This window comes from Lytechinus variegatus, chromosome 6 (genome assembly GCF_018143015.1).
Source record: "Lytechinus variegatus isolate NC3 chromosome 6, Lvar_3.0, whole genome shotgun sequence".
In the NCBI taxonomy this organism is placed as follows: domain Eukaryota; kingdom Metazoa; phylum Echinodermata; class Echinoidea; order Temnopleuroida; family Toxopneustidae; genus Lytechinus; species Lytechinus variegatus.
Genome location: NC_054745.1, coordinates 20,839,697 through 20,857,008, shown reverse-complemented (window position 1 = coordinate 20,857,008; position 17,312 = coordinate 20,839,697). Strand labels below are relative to the sequence as shown.

The 17,312-nt window shown below is 34.5% G+C and overlaps 1 protein-coding gene across 5 annotated transcripts in view; it reads left to right on the top strand.

The window, feature by feature from the left end:
• LOC121417171 overlaps window positions 1-2,691 on the top strand; it is an 85,973-nt gene extending 83,282 nt beyond the window's left edge. For all 5 annotated transcript variants that reach the window (XM_041610763.1, XM_041610764.1, XM_041610762.1 and 2 more), the window contains one exon: window positions 336-2,691. In XM_041610763.1, the coding sequence (XP_041466697.1) occupies window positions 336-530 (195 nt within the window). In that variant the 3' untranslated portion in view covers window positions 531-2,691. The remainder of the gene's footprint in view (window positions 1-335) is intronic.
• Window positions 2,692-17,312: the final 14,621 nt, after the last annotated feature.

The window sequence follows — 17,312 nt, the reverse complement described above, 5'->3', positions numbered from 1 at the left end:
GATAACCAGGCATTGCGTATGATGTATAGCAAAGCCTGTGATACAGGCATGAGAAATATATGTGGGGGGGGATGGTTGAGCAAGAACCCCTAGTGGGGAGTCTCATGCCTAATATATGAGACTTGACTTGACTGTAAGTAGTGGGGTCTGGGGCTGTACACAGTGATGTCTTACGGTACAATTTGCCCAAATTCTTCGATATTGTTTGCCCCTTTTTCTTTCGATTGCAAACCTTTGTAATTGATTGTAAATCTTTATGGTTGATTTCAAATCTTTGTCTTACATAGAACAGAACAGAAGTTAATCATCGATACTCCTTATTTTTTCTGTGTCAGATCTTCGCACTTGACGATCATGTAGCCATGACCAAGATGGATGTCAACAACCTCGCAATGGTGATGGCGCCAAACTGCCTCCGATGTATCTCGGACCAACCGGAAATCATCTTTGAGAACACTCGCAAAGAAATGTCCTTCGTTCGCCTCCTGATCCAGTATTTAGATACGTCATACATGGAGGGCATCCGGTAATGGCAGAGGAGATCTTGATCAGATGGTCAAATAGCTTAGGGTTCTGCTTGATTTAGAAGGGTGTCCGGAGGCCACTTCAGTGGTTATAATATAAAACACAATGAAATAATGTCCTTTGTTCGTATCTTAATCCAGTATTTCAATATATCTTACATGGAGGGCATCCGGTAATGAGAGCAAACATTTTGATCAGAGGATCAAATTGCCTAGGGTCCTGCTTCCTTTAAAAGGTTCCGGAGGCTACTTAAGCGGTTATAAAACACAAAAAAATGTCCTTTTATCATATTTTAATCCAGTATTTAAGTACTTCTTACAAGGAAGGCATCAGGTAATGACAGCGGAGATCATGCTCAGAAGGCTCCAGTAGCTAAGAGTATGGCTGCCTCTAGAAGGGTGTGTAGAGCCAACTTAAGAAGTGTTTATAGAATACAAAAAAATGTCCTTTGTTCGTATTTTAATCGAGGATTTAGATAAGTCTTTACATGGAAAGTATCCGATAATGACAGACTCAATCATGTACAGAGGCTCCAATAGCTGAAAGCTTAAGGATTCATTTCCAAACAACTTAAGAGTTGATTATAGAAATTCAAAGATATGTCCTTCGTCCGTATCTTAATCCAGTATTTAAATGCAACTTACACGGAAGGCGGAGGTCCCGTGCGGAAGGTTCAAAAGTTGTGGGTTATGATCGCTTTAGAAGGATGTCTCATATTGTAACTCAAGAACTGGTTGTAGCAATGCAAAACACAAGTCTTCAGCTCCTCCACTCATGCTGTATCTAGGAATGCATACAAGATCTACTCTACATGAAATTTGATGCTGCTACTTGTTTGAAAATGCCCAAAGCGTCAATACCTCAAGGTTCTAATGGCTTCAGAATGATTCTTAAAGCGATGAATGAATTTTTGTTTTCCAGATAAATGTCTCTATAAAAAAATCTGCTCGTCGTTGTAGCCATCATTTATGCCACGGCTTGTTTTTGCTTTCAAATCAACACCAACGTACAGACCACACCATTAAGTACTTGAAACCAAGCTTTGTCCCTGTTTCCGCTGTTTGAACTTTATAGGAAAATATACAATGTTCTAATAATAATTAACATTGATGATAATAATGCAAGTTATGAAGCACTTGTATCCACTCGACAGAGGGCCCAATGTGCTAATTCTCTTGTGTTACCTTGGCTGCAGTGATGCCAACCATTAGGGAATGTTTATCAGATAGGAAATTACAATGTGAATAAGCAAATGGCTGAACCAAATGTTTTGAAACAACTCAAAACATGTGAACAAAAGTTTTTCTCTAATCTTTCAATCGAGAAGTCAACACCGAATTTACAGTAGAACACATCTCATTGATATTCTGTAAGGGTTGGCAACTCTGTGGGTATAACTGGCCACAATCCTGGCACACAAACATTTCAGTGGATGCATATTCCTACAAAGTATTCATTTACTGGTGGATGTTGCATAAAGCTGTTTGTAAGTTAAGCAGGGAATATTTTTTTCCTTGAGAGCTTCTCTCTTATGACCAAAAATACTATTCAAATTTGTAAAGCAAAGCTATTCCCTGTTAATAATGACTTCACACTCATGACTGGCAGGCAAATTTTTATTTTATTTTGATAATTGTCAAGGGCCACTTTTCCCAAACTTTTGGCTGGATCTGCTATATTTGTGAAGCTTTCACATTTTGTTATCAAGTTTTCTTTGGTGCATTTTTTGGGTGAAATTTTACACAATATACACCTTCGTGTAAGACTGATAAATGTTTGCGAAATGAAATCCTGCATGTAATCATATTTTTCATGCCTTGTATTCATTCTATATCTGATTTTTTTTTATTTCACTATCCGTTTACAATTCACCAAAGTTGCTATTCATATCAGCGCCCAGTCTTACAAAGAGTTATGATTGATATGGGGCCTGTTGCAGAAAGAGTTGCGTTTAAACGCAAGTCGAAAAATCAAATGCAGGTCCCAGATGCGCGCTGTTGATTGGTTGAAAATCAAGTTGCGCATGATTTTTAGAGTTGCGATCGATTGCAACTCTTTCTGCAACGGGCCCATGATCATCTTGAATTATATGGAAATCCAACATTTTCAACAGGACATTTGCATGATGTCCTTTGTAAACAAAGAGAAGCACACTGAATTATCAAGAAAACAAGAAAACATTGTAGCCATGAATATACATCACATCCAGAAAATATTTTGAACAAACATGCATTCTAGATGTTGACGTTCCTGGCTTTCCATACTTGTGATTGATCGGATCAATCGCAACTCTTTGTAAGACAGGGCCCTGCACTCTCTAGTAATTACTAAGGGCATTTTCTTGCAATCGATTACAACTGAGTACATTATACACCTTTATGCAATAATAATTGTAATATAGCTCGATGTGTGTTTTGACCAATGTATTAGGCAATTTCATGTACACTTACAATCATGTGGTTTAAATTCATTTGAAGTGATTCCTCTTTTTTATTGTAGTGTTTAGTCCTGTAAAAAATATCTCCCCATATCTCACTGCTTTAGTCACTGAACTGAATGCATGATGCATGTTATGAATTTTATGAGAAATTTGCCTCAGCCATACACATTCTTATTTCATAATGATGATAATGATAATATACAGTTCTTGTATAGCCCATATCACATTATGAATAATGTCTCTATGCGCTTCCAAAGGACTTGGATATTATTACCCCAGCTGTAGCTTGGCAGCCGTAATTACTAAGATTACAACACACACGCATTTCAAGGAATAAATTCCTGCCAGGTACCCATTCACCTCACCTGGGTTGGGTGCAGCACAATGTGGATGAATTTCTTGCTGAAGGAAATTACGCCATGGCTGGGATTCGAACCCACGACCCTCTGTTTCAAAGTCAGAAGACTTAATCCACTGGGCCACAACGCTGCACACGATTCATTAAATCACTTGAATAGTAACCAATGCACTCGAAGGATTTACTGTTAATCAAGATCGGTTTTACGACTTTGCATTCACTTTTTTAGAGTCTTGAAATGCAGCATTTGAAATGAATGAGGCGTCAATATTCCCATTTGGTACAAAATAATAACTATACGTAGTGAAAATTAGACCATGGCCCCGTCTTACAAAGAGTTACGTTTGATTTAATCAATCGTAACTCTATGGAAATCCATCAGTGTCATAATTCTTTCTACAGGAAATCTGCAAAATGTTCTTTGTAAACAAAGGAGATCACACCAAATTGTCAATACATCAATGAATTTATGGATATACATTCATATCTAGAATTTTTTTTGAACAAGTATGGATTTTATATGCTGACTTTGCTGGCTTTCCATAGTCAATTGATTGGATCAATCGCAACACTTTGTAAGACGGGCCCCATGTGTGCATTAGCGCAAATAACAGACAATCTGATAGTAGGCAAAGTGGATATAAAACTAGATATAATCCTTCAGTATAATAATGAAATGAATTCTGATAGATCCTTATGAAATTATTGGCTGAAATCTATCATGTGACCTGTCAATTATTTGAGCGAATATAAAATTTGACAATGACTGGTACTAATGACTAGTTATATTTACCGGATTTGGTTTTGAGATGAGATTGGTTTATCAAATAACAAGGATCCGCATCATTATTTTATAAAACAAATAATGCACACCATTTTGCTTGGGCATCAGAATAAGTACACACATGTTACCTTTGAAACAGTCTAAATGCCTCATCTATGCCTCTAGCATGTTAGAACTGTGCCTAGGGTACCTAATGCGTATAGTTATTACTAATGCCCCTAATGGTGTGTATTATTTTGTACTATCCACAAGGTTATAGATATGTTCTAAGACCTCAGGCTGAAAATTTTAATTTGTGATAATGTAAAATGCATATACATACGGTGTTTTCTAACGGCCAAGATGAACAGGAAATTTTCTTGTATTAACTTATGCGACTAGAATGAAATTATTAGATATCGACAGAATGCATAAGAGAGGTCACACTGATTCAAATCTACTTCATTTTTATCCTTCCATTGATATTGTATTCAATGAATTCCTTTTGATTGCATTTTTTACATCACACATATATTTTGATGAACTAGTGTTACAATTTATCTGTCCAATATTTGTTTCAACTTAAGTTATGGGGCTGCCAAACGGTCAATGCAATTCACATTGTTTAATTTATGTCCTATTACAGCTTGAATTGTTATTTCAATTAAAATACATTTTTTTTGCAATGAAGGGATCTGTGATGAATTTTTGGTGGTGTTTTGCAGAAAGATGTATTTACAGTATTATTGTGACGTATTGATACTTTTTTTTACTAAAAGTCCACATATGTTGATAAATGCTCTGTTGAATTTAGGTAATGAAAAAAAAAAAATTACTCAGTAATAACATAATAATCAAACAAATTTTTAAAAAATATTGCAGAATTTATGTTGTTGTGCGTTCCTTATGCAAGACAATATTATGACCCAAAATATTGTAGTTCATGGAATGTAAATTTCTTGTGCCACAGTGCAAAATATTGACCACGTAGCCGTAACATTTAAGGGACATATTATGTATATATTTTAATCCTTGGATGAAATTGCGTTTGATATTGATAACGATATAAAGTGTATACATGTAAGACTGAGGTCTTTAATTTCAATATTTAAGAGGATCAAAATGCATTTGTTACAATTATTATACAATTTGATGTCTGACTGTTCTAGAGAAGAAACAAACTTGTCATTCATTTTTTTCTTGAAATACCATGGAATTGAAAGAATGTAATCTTCAGTTTGGTCACTAGGGTTATAAGACATATTTTGCTCTTGTGTTTTTCAATTTCACAAGACAAAATTCAGTTTTTCTATTTTGAATTTCAACATTCTAGTCTTTGTAATAGTATTTGTAACTTTACAAATGGCTTTGGGAAAGGGCCTGACTGAGTTCCACATGAATAAGTGTTCATTAATGAATGATAATTACATTTTTTGTAAATATTTTCAGAGATCAACAGTATTTACATCATTATGTCAGGAAAAAGTTATGTCAGATCACTTGATACCAAATTTCCTTTCCTTAAATATGTTTTATGCACATGATAACTGTATTCACACACACTGCACTGAAATGTTACTTAATATATGTATGTTCACTGTCTTCATATGCTTACACTATACTTAATACCAGATCGTGTATTCCGTTGTGAAAGATAAGCTTTGAATACAGACTTCTAAAAACATTTTTAAAAACAACCGAAAAGTTGAATTGCATGGTCGAACATTTTCTCGTAATTGATGCAAGTGATGTAAAATTGAGGCCCCAGAATTGCAGATAAGTTGAGGTTGGGCCCCAGAAGACAATCGCTAAATGAAATGACCTATCAAGATCATTGTTGTATGCAGATTTTTCTTAGTAGACTGACCGGGAACCAATCAGAATTGCTCTTTCAAATTAGCGATTAATCGCTAACCTTCGTGTCAGAGGACCCAGGGCACCATACAATGAAGGTTTGCAAGGAATTGCTGATACAATACATGTAGAACTGGTTCATTGTCTGTGTTTTAAGCAAAAAACCGCATGAAGCAATGATCAACAGCCTGTTACACAAAGCTTAAAGGGGAAGTTCACCTTGAAAAAAACTTTGTTGTAAAAATAGCAGAAAAAATAGTAAAAAATATTGGTGAAGGTTTGAGGAAAATCCGTTAAAGAGTAAGAAAGTTATTAGAGTTCAAAGTTTTGGATTTGTGACGTCATAAACGAGCAGCTGCCCCATTTGTTATGTAATATAAAATGCATGAATTTCAAATTTTGTATGGTTCCTGATGACTTAATTTTGTTTTCTATTCATGATCGGGTGTGAAATGATTTGTCTATTGATATACAAAAGGTACAGTGAAAACCATTATCAGTTTTCTGAGAAAATGACATTTCATTGATTTTTAACCATTCACTATGTAGGAATGCTGCTCGCATATGACGTCACAAATCAAATCATTGAAATTCTAATAACTTTTTAATTATTTGATGAATTTTTCTCAAACCTTCGGCAATATTTTTTATTATTTTTTCTGCTATTTTTAGGACAAATTTTTTGTCAGGGTGAACTTCACCTTTAACACTCATCCTAAAATATTTTACTATGCCTGTTTGCATTGACTACAATGTACAACGTGTACAATCAAGCGTACAGTTAATCGCAAACCTTTGTGTTACGGAACCCTGGATTGGTCATTGCCATGTATCAAATGATTGCAGGCATTTATGGAGTGTTTTACAAAAGTAGAAGTCTGTGATTTTTACTGGCTAATATCCTCTCAACCAATCGGATGCAAGGATTTCGGTAGCTTATAACAAAGTCTGTGAAAATTATAGACGATTTGTTTCATGATACATCCTACATGTAAGTCTGAATAAGTTATAGGCATTGTACATGTTGTTTTGATGAAAATATTTCATTATATTGCTGACTCTTTAGTACATATATCATCCATGGGAATCTTGATATACTAGATGAATTTATCCAAGCCTTTCTAGCATGTATTCTGATGTCAGGTTTAATTTAAAGGACAAGTCCACCCCAACAAAAACTTGATTTGAATAAAAAAAAGAAAAATATAACAAGCATAACACTGAAAATTTCATCAAAATCGGATGTAAAATAAGAAAGTTATTTTAAAGTTTCACTTATTTTCAACAAAATAGTTATATGAACGAGCCAGTTACATCCAAATGAGAGAGTTGATGACATCACTCACTCACTATTTCTTTTGTATTTTATTATATGAAATATGAAATATTTTTATTTTCTCGTCATTGTCATGTGAAATGAAGTTTCATTCCTCCATGAACACATGGAATTCCATTATTTTAACATTTTGTGCTTCAGGCAATGAGGTCCTAATCATCAAATTCGTAAAAATTGAAATATTGTATAATTCAAACAATAAAAAACAAAACAAATAGTGAGTGAGTGACGTCATCGACTCTCTCATTTGGATGTAACTGGCTCGTTCATATAACTATTTTGTTGAAAATAAGCGAAAGTTTGAAATGTCATAACTTTCTTATTTTACATCCGATTTTGATGAAATTTTCAGCATTGTGCTTGTCTGATTTTTCTCTATTGAATTAAATCAACATTTTTCTGAGGTGGACTTGACATTTAAACTCAGGTTTAAAGTTGTGGTTTAACTATGGATAGCCAATTGGGGCACAAATCTTTATTCGCATGTGTTTGATTTATTAACTCTTACGACACTCAAATCATTTATAACTGTCTCAGAATGATATATCTGAATATTTTCTTCATTATGAAAACAAAGGGAAGGTAAATATAAGAATTTAAGCAGATATTTTTAGTTTTTGGCTCCCCATAATTTTAGCACAGAGTTAGACCATGGTCTAAGTTAAATCTGAATTAAGAATCCGGGCCTCTGAGTTTAGCTGGGCCCATTTCGATAGCAATTATACTCTTGTCATGCATTGATAATTTACACGTGATGCCCATAGCTATTGGTAATCCAGCCTTATCATTGCACTATTGATATATACATGTAAGCTTTTGATTTGTCTCTGTTTGATTGCATACCCTTTTATACAACGGGATAATTATTTCTGTACATAGAGTGAAATATTATTTATTTAAATTATTTTTATCACCAAATGCTAATGTGAATGTTTTAAATTAGAAATAGGTTAAGTGTGAACTGTGTGTATCTTCAACTCAATTGTGTATTTTATCAATCACCTCTGTTATTACATTGTACACTTTAGCTATGCGTATAATGGCACTCAAGTGTGTTTTGTATCCCCTCTATTATTCAAATGTCCACTTTAGCTTTGTGGGGAATAAATAGCACTTACGGGAATTGCAAGAATTTTATGATTGATTGCAAGTCAACTTAGGTCTCAAAATTAATCATAATTCTCGAGCTTAATTTGCTATCATTTATAGTGGTCTGCTATTTGCTACAAAGTGTGAATTAATTTGCTAAGATTTGTCTATTGATTGTGAATTTGCAAATAAAATTCATGATCGATTACTGCTCTATTTGCAAAAGAAGGTATAAATCAATGTGCTATAGTTCAGATTGATCTATTAATTGGAAGTTTACAATTTAAAGGGGATTGAAACCTTTGGAACAAGTGGGCTTGTGTGGAAACAGAAAAATCAAAGAATAAGATCAAAGAAAGTTTGAGAAAAATCAGACAAATAGTGAGAAAGTTATGAGCAATTGAATATTATGATCACTAATACTATGGAGATCCTCTCATTGGCAATGCGGTAAAGCTGTGTGATGTCACGTGTGAACAACGTTCCCTTTGATGGACTATAAAATACCCCCCAAATGTTTCTTTTGCTCTTTCCTATGGTGATACAATTTCTTTATCCATAATGTATTTTTTGAAAATCTGTATTACATACCCTCCTATAGAAAGAATATATGTTCTACTGATAGATGTGAGAAAAGAGGCAGCTTAAGTGAAATATATGCGGTACCAAGAAAGTAATTGGAAAGTTGTTCACATGTGACGTCACACATCTTTGTTGCATTGCCAATGGGATGATCTACATCACAATAATGATCTTAACTTTAAATACATATATCTTATTATTTTTTCAATATGTGTCAAACTTTTGTTGATCTTTTTCTTTGATTATTCTGTTTTCGCAAAAGCTATCATGTTCCAAAGGTTTTAATTTTCCTTTAACTTTGTAATCGATTGCAAATTAAATTCATCTTGCAGCACAACCTACCTAATTTGTGAATGATTATTCTTACTGAAGCGTATCCTTGGAAACGTATATTTCTGCTGATGTAAGAAAAGTGAAATAATATATGTATATATGCTGAAATCAATCCATGATGTTCAAATTGGGACAGAAAATATTATTCATCCATATTATAATTATTGACTTAGTATTAATGTTGGACTGTTTACCATGTGAAAAGTTATCTTCTGACAAGATAAAGTTAAGGTCAGTTTCAGGGTGAGTTCATGTTTTGTGATAAAATTTGTAATGAACATTGCAGAAAAAATACACTTATATTAGATTACCCCAAAACATACATATCCGCTATAAAAATAAATGGGGGAAACCTTTATAAGAGGACAGAGACACAAGCCTAAGACTTATGTTATGCAATTATGTTTGGTCACTTTTATTCTGTTTTGTGCTGTGCGGTGTCCTATTGCCTCATATAACGTGGCAATTCATTCTCATTATGAGAAAGATATGTCTTAGTGGCTGAAGTGTTTTATGTATTAATACAATTACTGTGTTATTATGAGGATGTCTAATTGTCAGAGTCCACTTTAGCCAGCACTCAGCATGTATAAAATACATAATATCCCAGTATTTTGATAAGTTGCTATTGCAACTTTGTATTGTGTATGTTTGTAGAATGTTAAATATTTGATATTTGGTTGCAGATTTTGAGTTAGATTCAAATTGTTAATTCCTTGAATTAACTGTAAATGCATGAAGCCTTTTTTTAATAGAGAGAGGGGGGGGGGGTATACCCTATTGAAAATCATGAAAACTGTGGAGTCAGATTTCCTACAAAATAATCTGCTCATATTATCAAAAAAAAATGTTGCTATAGTTTTGTGTATAAATATTTGCTATCACATAAAAAGCTCTTTTTTATACAAGGATTCTTAATTACATCCTAGCAATAATATTTTATGAAATTCTGGTAAGGCTTAGTTTTATATGGCTGTGATTTTTATTTCTCATATTAATTTGTTTCTTCCCATCCTTACTATTAGTTTTTGTGAAAAGAGGAAACTTTGAGCATATATTGTGCTTGCACAGGGATGATAATGATAGCTTTACCTTAGATTGAAAGTGAGGATTAAAGTGTCTTTTTTAACTGGGATTTGCACAAAAGAAAATGATACCCAACCTTAGCCATTCACCTGGCTTTGATATTGTAAACCTTGGAATTTTATATTTTATAATCAAATTAAGACAGTTATCAATTATATTTGTCTGATTTTGTTTTTTTTATTCAGATTATTTTTTATTGAGGGGAACATGACATCTAAGGCCTAAATGAAATACCTACTTAATGATGCTATCGATTTGATATTCTAAGGCCCGTATTCTGAAGTCGGGTCAAATGTAAACTCTGGTTTTAAGTTGTGGTTTAACTATGGAAAGCCAGTCGTTACGTTGAGTAGATGTTCAGTGTATTAGCTCACTTGACTCCCAAAACATTATTAACTGCCTGGGAAGGATAAGTATGACAGATGTCTTCACTATTAAAGAATTAGTAAAGAGCACATAAACATGAGAAGCATTAGTAAACAAAAAAATAGAAACGTTTGGCTTCCCATAATTCAAGCACAGAGTTAGACCATGGTCCAAGTTAAACCTGTTTTCCGAATAGGGGCCATAGTGTGTATACTGCAGTATAGATGTATTCTGTTTTGTGCATTCATCATGAATGTATCCCTGAATTAATATTGATCAGATACATGTAAGTAGACATTTGTAGTCCTACACTGTAAAAACTGTGGTGTTAAAACTGACACCAATTGGTGTTCATAGAGGACCACAACCCGAGGTGTTAAAATTACACCCTAAAGATTGAACATAACACCAAAGAGTGTAAATGTAACAACCAAAGGTGTTGTAATAACACCTATAGGTGTAAAACTAACACCACCAATTTAACACCGGTGTAAAATAACTGGTGTTGTCCTCTATGTACACCAGTTAACACCACAGTTTTTGCTGTGTATGTATGTATGAAATCAATGTTCATGTAGTATGCATTTATAACATTTTACAGTGTATAGCAATATTGAGTTTTCCCCTCACCATAAAAGAAACAAAGAGCCATATGCAAGCCACTATTTATGACGTTATATTTGAAAGGCATCATTTTGTACCCGATATTCAATTATTGTGTCAATACAGGGCTTCGTTGTGGTCTAGGTAACTTTTTGTCTCGAACAAATTATGACCTTTGAATAAAATTAGGAAGAATTATTGAGTTTGGAAGTCTGAGTTCAGCTGATGATTTCTCCCATTTCTCTGTTTTTAACAATGCATGCTTGATGTCATTTGAATTATTCAGTTACCATTGGAATAATACCCTACTTGTTATGTTCGTGACATTAAGAAAAGGTCAATATTCAAAATTTATGCATTTTATTATATCGATCATAATTATTCATATTTTGATGGTATCAATCATGCATTGATTAGTGCTTAGACAGGGAGCTGTGACTTGTGAAATTCGAATTTCTAAACTTTTGGGGGGAATTTCATATGGTACATGTATTCCTCATTTTACTCAAAAATAAATTATTTTTCTTTTTATGCAGTGTGGATTTAACTTTTTAAAATTTCAATCAGGCAAAGAGCTAATAAATCCATACATGATGTTTCTCACAAAACACCTTTTTTATCCTCACTTTGAGATTAACCAAATTGTTGCACGAGATTACTTTGAAACATGTCGAAAAAGTACATTGAATTCATTCAAAAATGTATGGGTACAAGCCTCTTCCATGAAATTTAATGATGTATTTTGAAGAAGGCCAAGATTGGATGTAATTATTGTTATTTGTATTGAATCTGTTTGTTTGATTAGATAATTATGATACAAGTGCTATATGTATCATGAATAATATTGTAAAGATATGCATGTTAAGCCGTGAGAAATTAGTATATTATTATTTTTTAGTATTGACGCTGTACATGAATTTGGCTTTTGAAAAATAGGAAAGAGCGGAAGAGAGAGTGTGAGAGAGAGAGAGTGGGGAAATTAAAGTAATATTGTTAATGTGTGAATATGATGTATAAAATCATCATGTGTAGATCAATTAAAGTGAGATATTGTACAGTTAAAGAGTAAAAAAAAAACTTTCATTTGTTTCATTTTGTGTGCACATTTATCCCCAAGTGTAGCGTACATTGTAATTTCCTTATAGGTATCGTTTTAAAAGTATCTTTCAATTTATCTATAATTTTTTCAATGAAATTATTTATTTTTGCCTCACCTGCATAGCAGAGGGAGACTATAGGCGCCGCTTTTCCGACGGCGGCATCAACATCAAATCTTAACCTGAGGTTAAGTTTTTGAAATGACATCATAACTTAGAAAGTATATGGACCTAGTTCATGAAACTTGGCCATAAGGTTGATCAAGTATTACTTAACATCCTATTAGAGTTTCATGTCACACAACGTCATTTAGGGTCAATGAACTTAGACCATGTTGGGGGAATCAACATCAAAATCTTAACCTGAGGTTAAGTTTTTGAAATGTCATCATAACTTAGAAAATATATGGACCTAGTTCATTAAACTTGGACATAAGGTTGATCAAGTATCACCAAACATCCTGCATGAGTTTCACGTCACATGACCAAGGTCAAAGGTCATTTAGGGTCAATGAACTTTGGCCGATTTGGGGGTATCTGTTGAATTACAATCAAAACTTTAAGTTTTTTATCTGATTCATGAAACTTAAACATGATAGTAATCAAGTATCACTGAACATCCTGTGCAAGTTTCAGGTCACATGATCAAGGTCAAAGGTCATTTAGGGTCAATGAACTTTGGCCGAATTGGGGGTATTTGTTGAATTACCATCATAACTTTGAAAGTATGTTGATCTAGTTCATAAAACTTGGACATAAGAGTAATCAAGTATCACTGAACATCCTGTGTGCATTTTAGGTCACATGACAAGGGTCAAAGGTCGATGAACTTTGGCCATAATATGGGTATCTGTTGAATTACCATCATAACTTTGCAAGTTTATTGATCTGACTTTTGAAACTTGGACATAAGAGTAATCAAGTATCACTGAATATCCTGTGCAAGTTTCAGGTCACATGATCAAGGTCAAAGGTCATGTGAGATCAATGAACTTTGGCCACATTGGGGGTATTTGTTGAATTACCATTCTATCTCTGTAAGTGTATGGTCTAATTCATAAAACATGGAAATAAGAGTAACCGAGTATCACTGAACATCTTGTGCGAGTTATAGTAGTTTTCAAAATCAGCACTGCTGCTATGTTGAATCGCGTGATGCAGGTGAGACGGCCAGAGGCATTCCACTTGTTAGTTGTTTATTTTTTCAATAATATAATTTTTTTCATTATCTTTGTTACCCTAATTATCAATATTTTTTTATTATTAATAATGGTTATTAGTATCATTATCATGAATTAGGTAAATCATGAAGCTTTCACCAAAACAGAGCAACTAATAACAAAGTGATGATATTCAAGTTTTGCATTATTTTAGGGAAATGATTCTCAAAATTTGGGGAAGCTGGTCATGATTACGGCACACTGTGATATGGGGAATGATGGGATAGAACTTGTAAGAATCAGAGCAAGGGCTTTAAGGTGATAATGTTATTTAACCCTTCCGGTGTGGCAGGCACAAATGTGACCCACTGGCATGCTACTCGCTCAGACGGCAGGCCCCTATATGGCCCACAAAAGGAATTTATTTTCAGTTCAGGATTTACCCTTTAAGTCGAACTGACTTGAGCTAGAAAAGTGATGGAATTATTGTACTTTCATACAATGAGCATGCTAACTGTATACACCTGACCTTACTTGTTTAAAAGTTTAAACAACCATACTTTTATTGAGAATGAAATATTGACACTTAAACTTTGTTGTTAATGATTTTAAACACTTGTTTAAACTGCTTAAACAACTACTGTAAGGTTTATATAGTTAACAGTTGTATAAAAATGTAAACAACGGTTTTACTGTGTAACTATGATGAAAAAGCTTCATATCTTAGAAATTCACTCATTCTTTTCATACACAGCAAAAACTGTGGTGTTAACCGGTATACATAGAGGGCCACACCAGTTATTTTACACCAGTGTTAAATTGGTGGTATTAGTCTTACACCTATAGGTGTTATTACAGCACCTTTTGTTGTTACATTTACACTCTTTGGTGTTATGTTTAATCTCTAGGGTGTAATTTTATCAACTTAAGGTGCGGTCCTCTATTAACACCAATTGGTGTCAGTTTTAACACTGCAGTATTTACAGTGTAGTGATATATACTAAACGTTGTGAACGAACACCAACCGTACAGCAATAGATTAGTCAGTACCTTGAAATATGGAAAGGGTTTATTTAAAGTGAAAAAAAAACATGTAAGATGAAAAAATCCAAAATAAATAATGGTATTTTTTGTCTGCAATTCTGTCCTTTGTCCACGGCTAGCCAGCTCCAGGGGCCAGCTGTCCTTTGTTCTCTGTCGACCAGCCTAAGGAATGACCCCGAGAGTGACTCACCACACTGAGGGACGCACACCACTAATAGGATCCGGCCATTTCGGGAATCCCCTTTATTAGACCCGTACCTAAAATGACGTAATGGTTGGAAAAACATTCATATAAAATCAAAGGTGCATATCTGAACAAATTTTTTCATATGGGCTTAGAAAGAGATTACTACTGGATCTGTTCAGTCCCATGGGAGAGCAGTAATTTGTCAATGCCGGGTTTTATGGGAACTTAAGTAGTTGCCCAAGAAACCCTGTGAGCACTGTGACTGCAACCAAGTTTGCACGTAGTCTTGGTTTGAGCCCCTGTAGCGCGAAAAAAATGCTGAAAAACACCTTTTCATATATTTAGCTTTTGAAGGATAATGGATGAACTACCAAAATGATAAAGATGTGGATGATGTCATTAAGACTTATTTTGGGCGATTTTTCCAAATCTCATTTTTAACACATGAGTCTATGGGGAAATAGTTAGTGGTGTGTGCCCTGAGGGGCTTTTGACAGGTTCAGCTCGTTCTTTGATAAAAAAAAGGACCATGGCATTTGCTCCGCTCTACTTTTCCACACACTAGTACCCTTTTTACACAGGTTAAAATTTCCTTAACCCCGTACTATAGGTGGGGCTAAATTGCCATTTAGCCCCACCTATAGTACGGGGTTAAGCTTAGCCCACTTTCTTTTTACACAGCATTTTTGCAAAGTGGGCTAACCCCACCTTTAGTACGGGATTATTTGGCCCTGCAAAAAAGCAGGGTTATCCCAGCAATTGCGGTGCTAAGAGCGATAGTACGGGGTTAAGATCGCTAGTGTTAAACGAAAGTGGCTAAGCTTAACCCCGTACTATAGGTGGGGCTAAATGGCAATTTAGCCCCACCTATAGTACGGGGTTAAGGAAATTTTAGCGTGTGTAAAAAGTGTACGAGTGAAGTACTTGTACTACGAATGATCGACAAAAACCACTAGTCCGGGGTTAGCGAGTTTCGTGTGTGAAAAGCAAGCATTCCTTATCCGGGGTTAGCAATAACAGTTTGGCATGTGTGAAAAGGAAAAAAAAATAGTACGGGGTTAGCGATAGTCCGGGGTTAAGAAAATCCTGTGTAAAAAGGGTATAGGTTCCATTAGCCTAATTACAACAGGAGGGCTAAAGATATTCATTCGACCCAACCCATTCCATTTGTTTTAGTTTGATATTGCCGATTGACAAAAGTGTATGAATATGATTAAAGGGGAATGAAACCTCTGAAACAAATAGGCTTGTGTAGAAACAGAAAAATCAAACAATAAGAATAAAGAAAGTTTGAGAAAAATCGGACAAATAGTGAGAAAGTTATGAGCATTTGAATATTGCAATCACTAATGCTATGGAGTTGTGTATCTCAATCTCGCTTGCTGATTTCTGTGTAACATTACAATCTTATTTTTAGCACATGCTGAATTATGGGGGGGGGGGGGGGGGGCAAAACGATATGTTTGCCCCCTCCCCCAATATTTTAAAATTTAAAATTTACCACTGATTCTAGAAATAGTAACTACTGAACTTCCTTTTTCCGAATTGGAAAGATATATCACTTCTCTTGAAACTATGTTATTCTGGCGGAAAAATAAGTGTCATTTTGAAAAAAAAATCCATCCATAATTTATTGTTCGAAATAGACATGAAATGAAATACTCCGAAAATTTGCTTTGCCCAATTGATCGTGGGCTCGGCAGCCGCTGTGCAGTGGCAGATCGACGAGGCTCCATCCCTTTAATCGTTGAACGTCAAACAGGCAGGAGCGTCGATCCATTTTTCAGATGGGGGGGGGGGGCAAAATCATGAATCAATTTTCCCAAGGCGCTCGATCACACAAAACAAATAAACACACACACACACACATATGCCTATATATATATGTGTACATATATATATATGTGTATATATATATATACACACACACACACACACACATATATCTCACCAGCAGATTAATGCGAGCGCGAAGCGCGAGCTGAAAATTTTGATATTTCGATATGAAAAAAAATTGAGTTTAATGGACGTTTTTAATAAAGAACAAGATATATATCCAACAAAAGATTATTGAAAATCGAAGTGGGAGTTCTTTTGAGGTTTAGAACTGAAAACGGGACCATATTCACCTATTTAATCATAGAAAGTATGGGTTTTTGTTACAGAAATGATGCGAGCGCGAGCTGAAATTTTTTGATATTCCAATCTGAAAAGTGGGCATTTTGAGCACGATTTTAGACGAAGAACGAGTTGTGTATCTCAATCTCGCTTGCTGATTTCTGTGTAACATTACAATCTTATTTTAGCACATGCGGGATTAAGGGGGGGGGGGCAAAACGATATATTTGCCCCCCCCCCCAATATTTTAATTGGTGGGGCGATATTTATCAACCACTGAGTATTATGTTTGAGAAGAATTGTTAGAATAGCTTATATATAGTTTTATGCACGGCATGGCAATGAAATAAGATCCCAATGAAATAAGATCC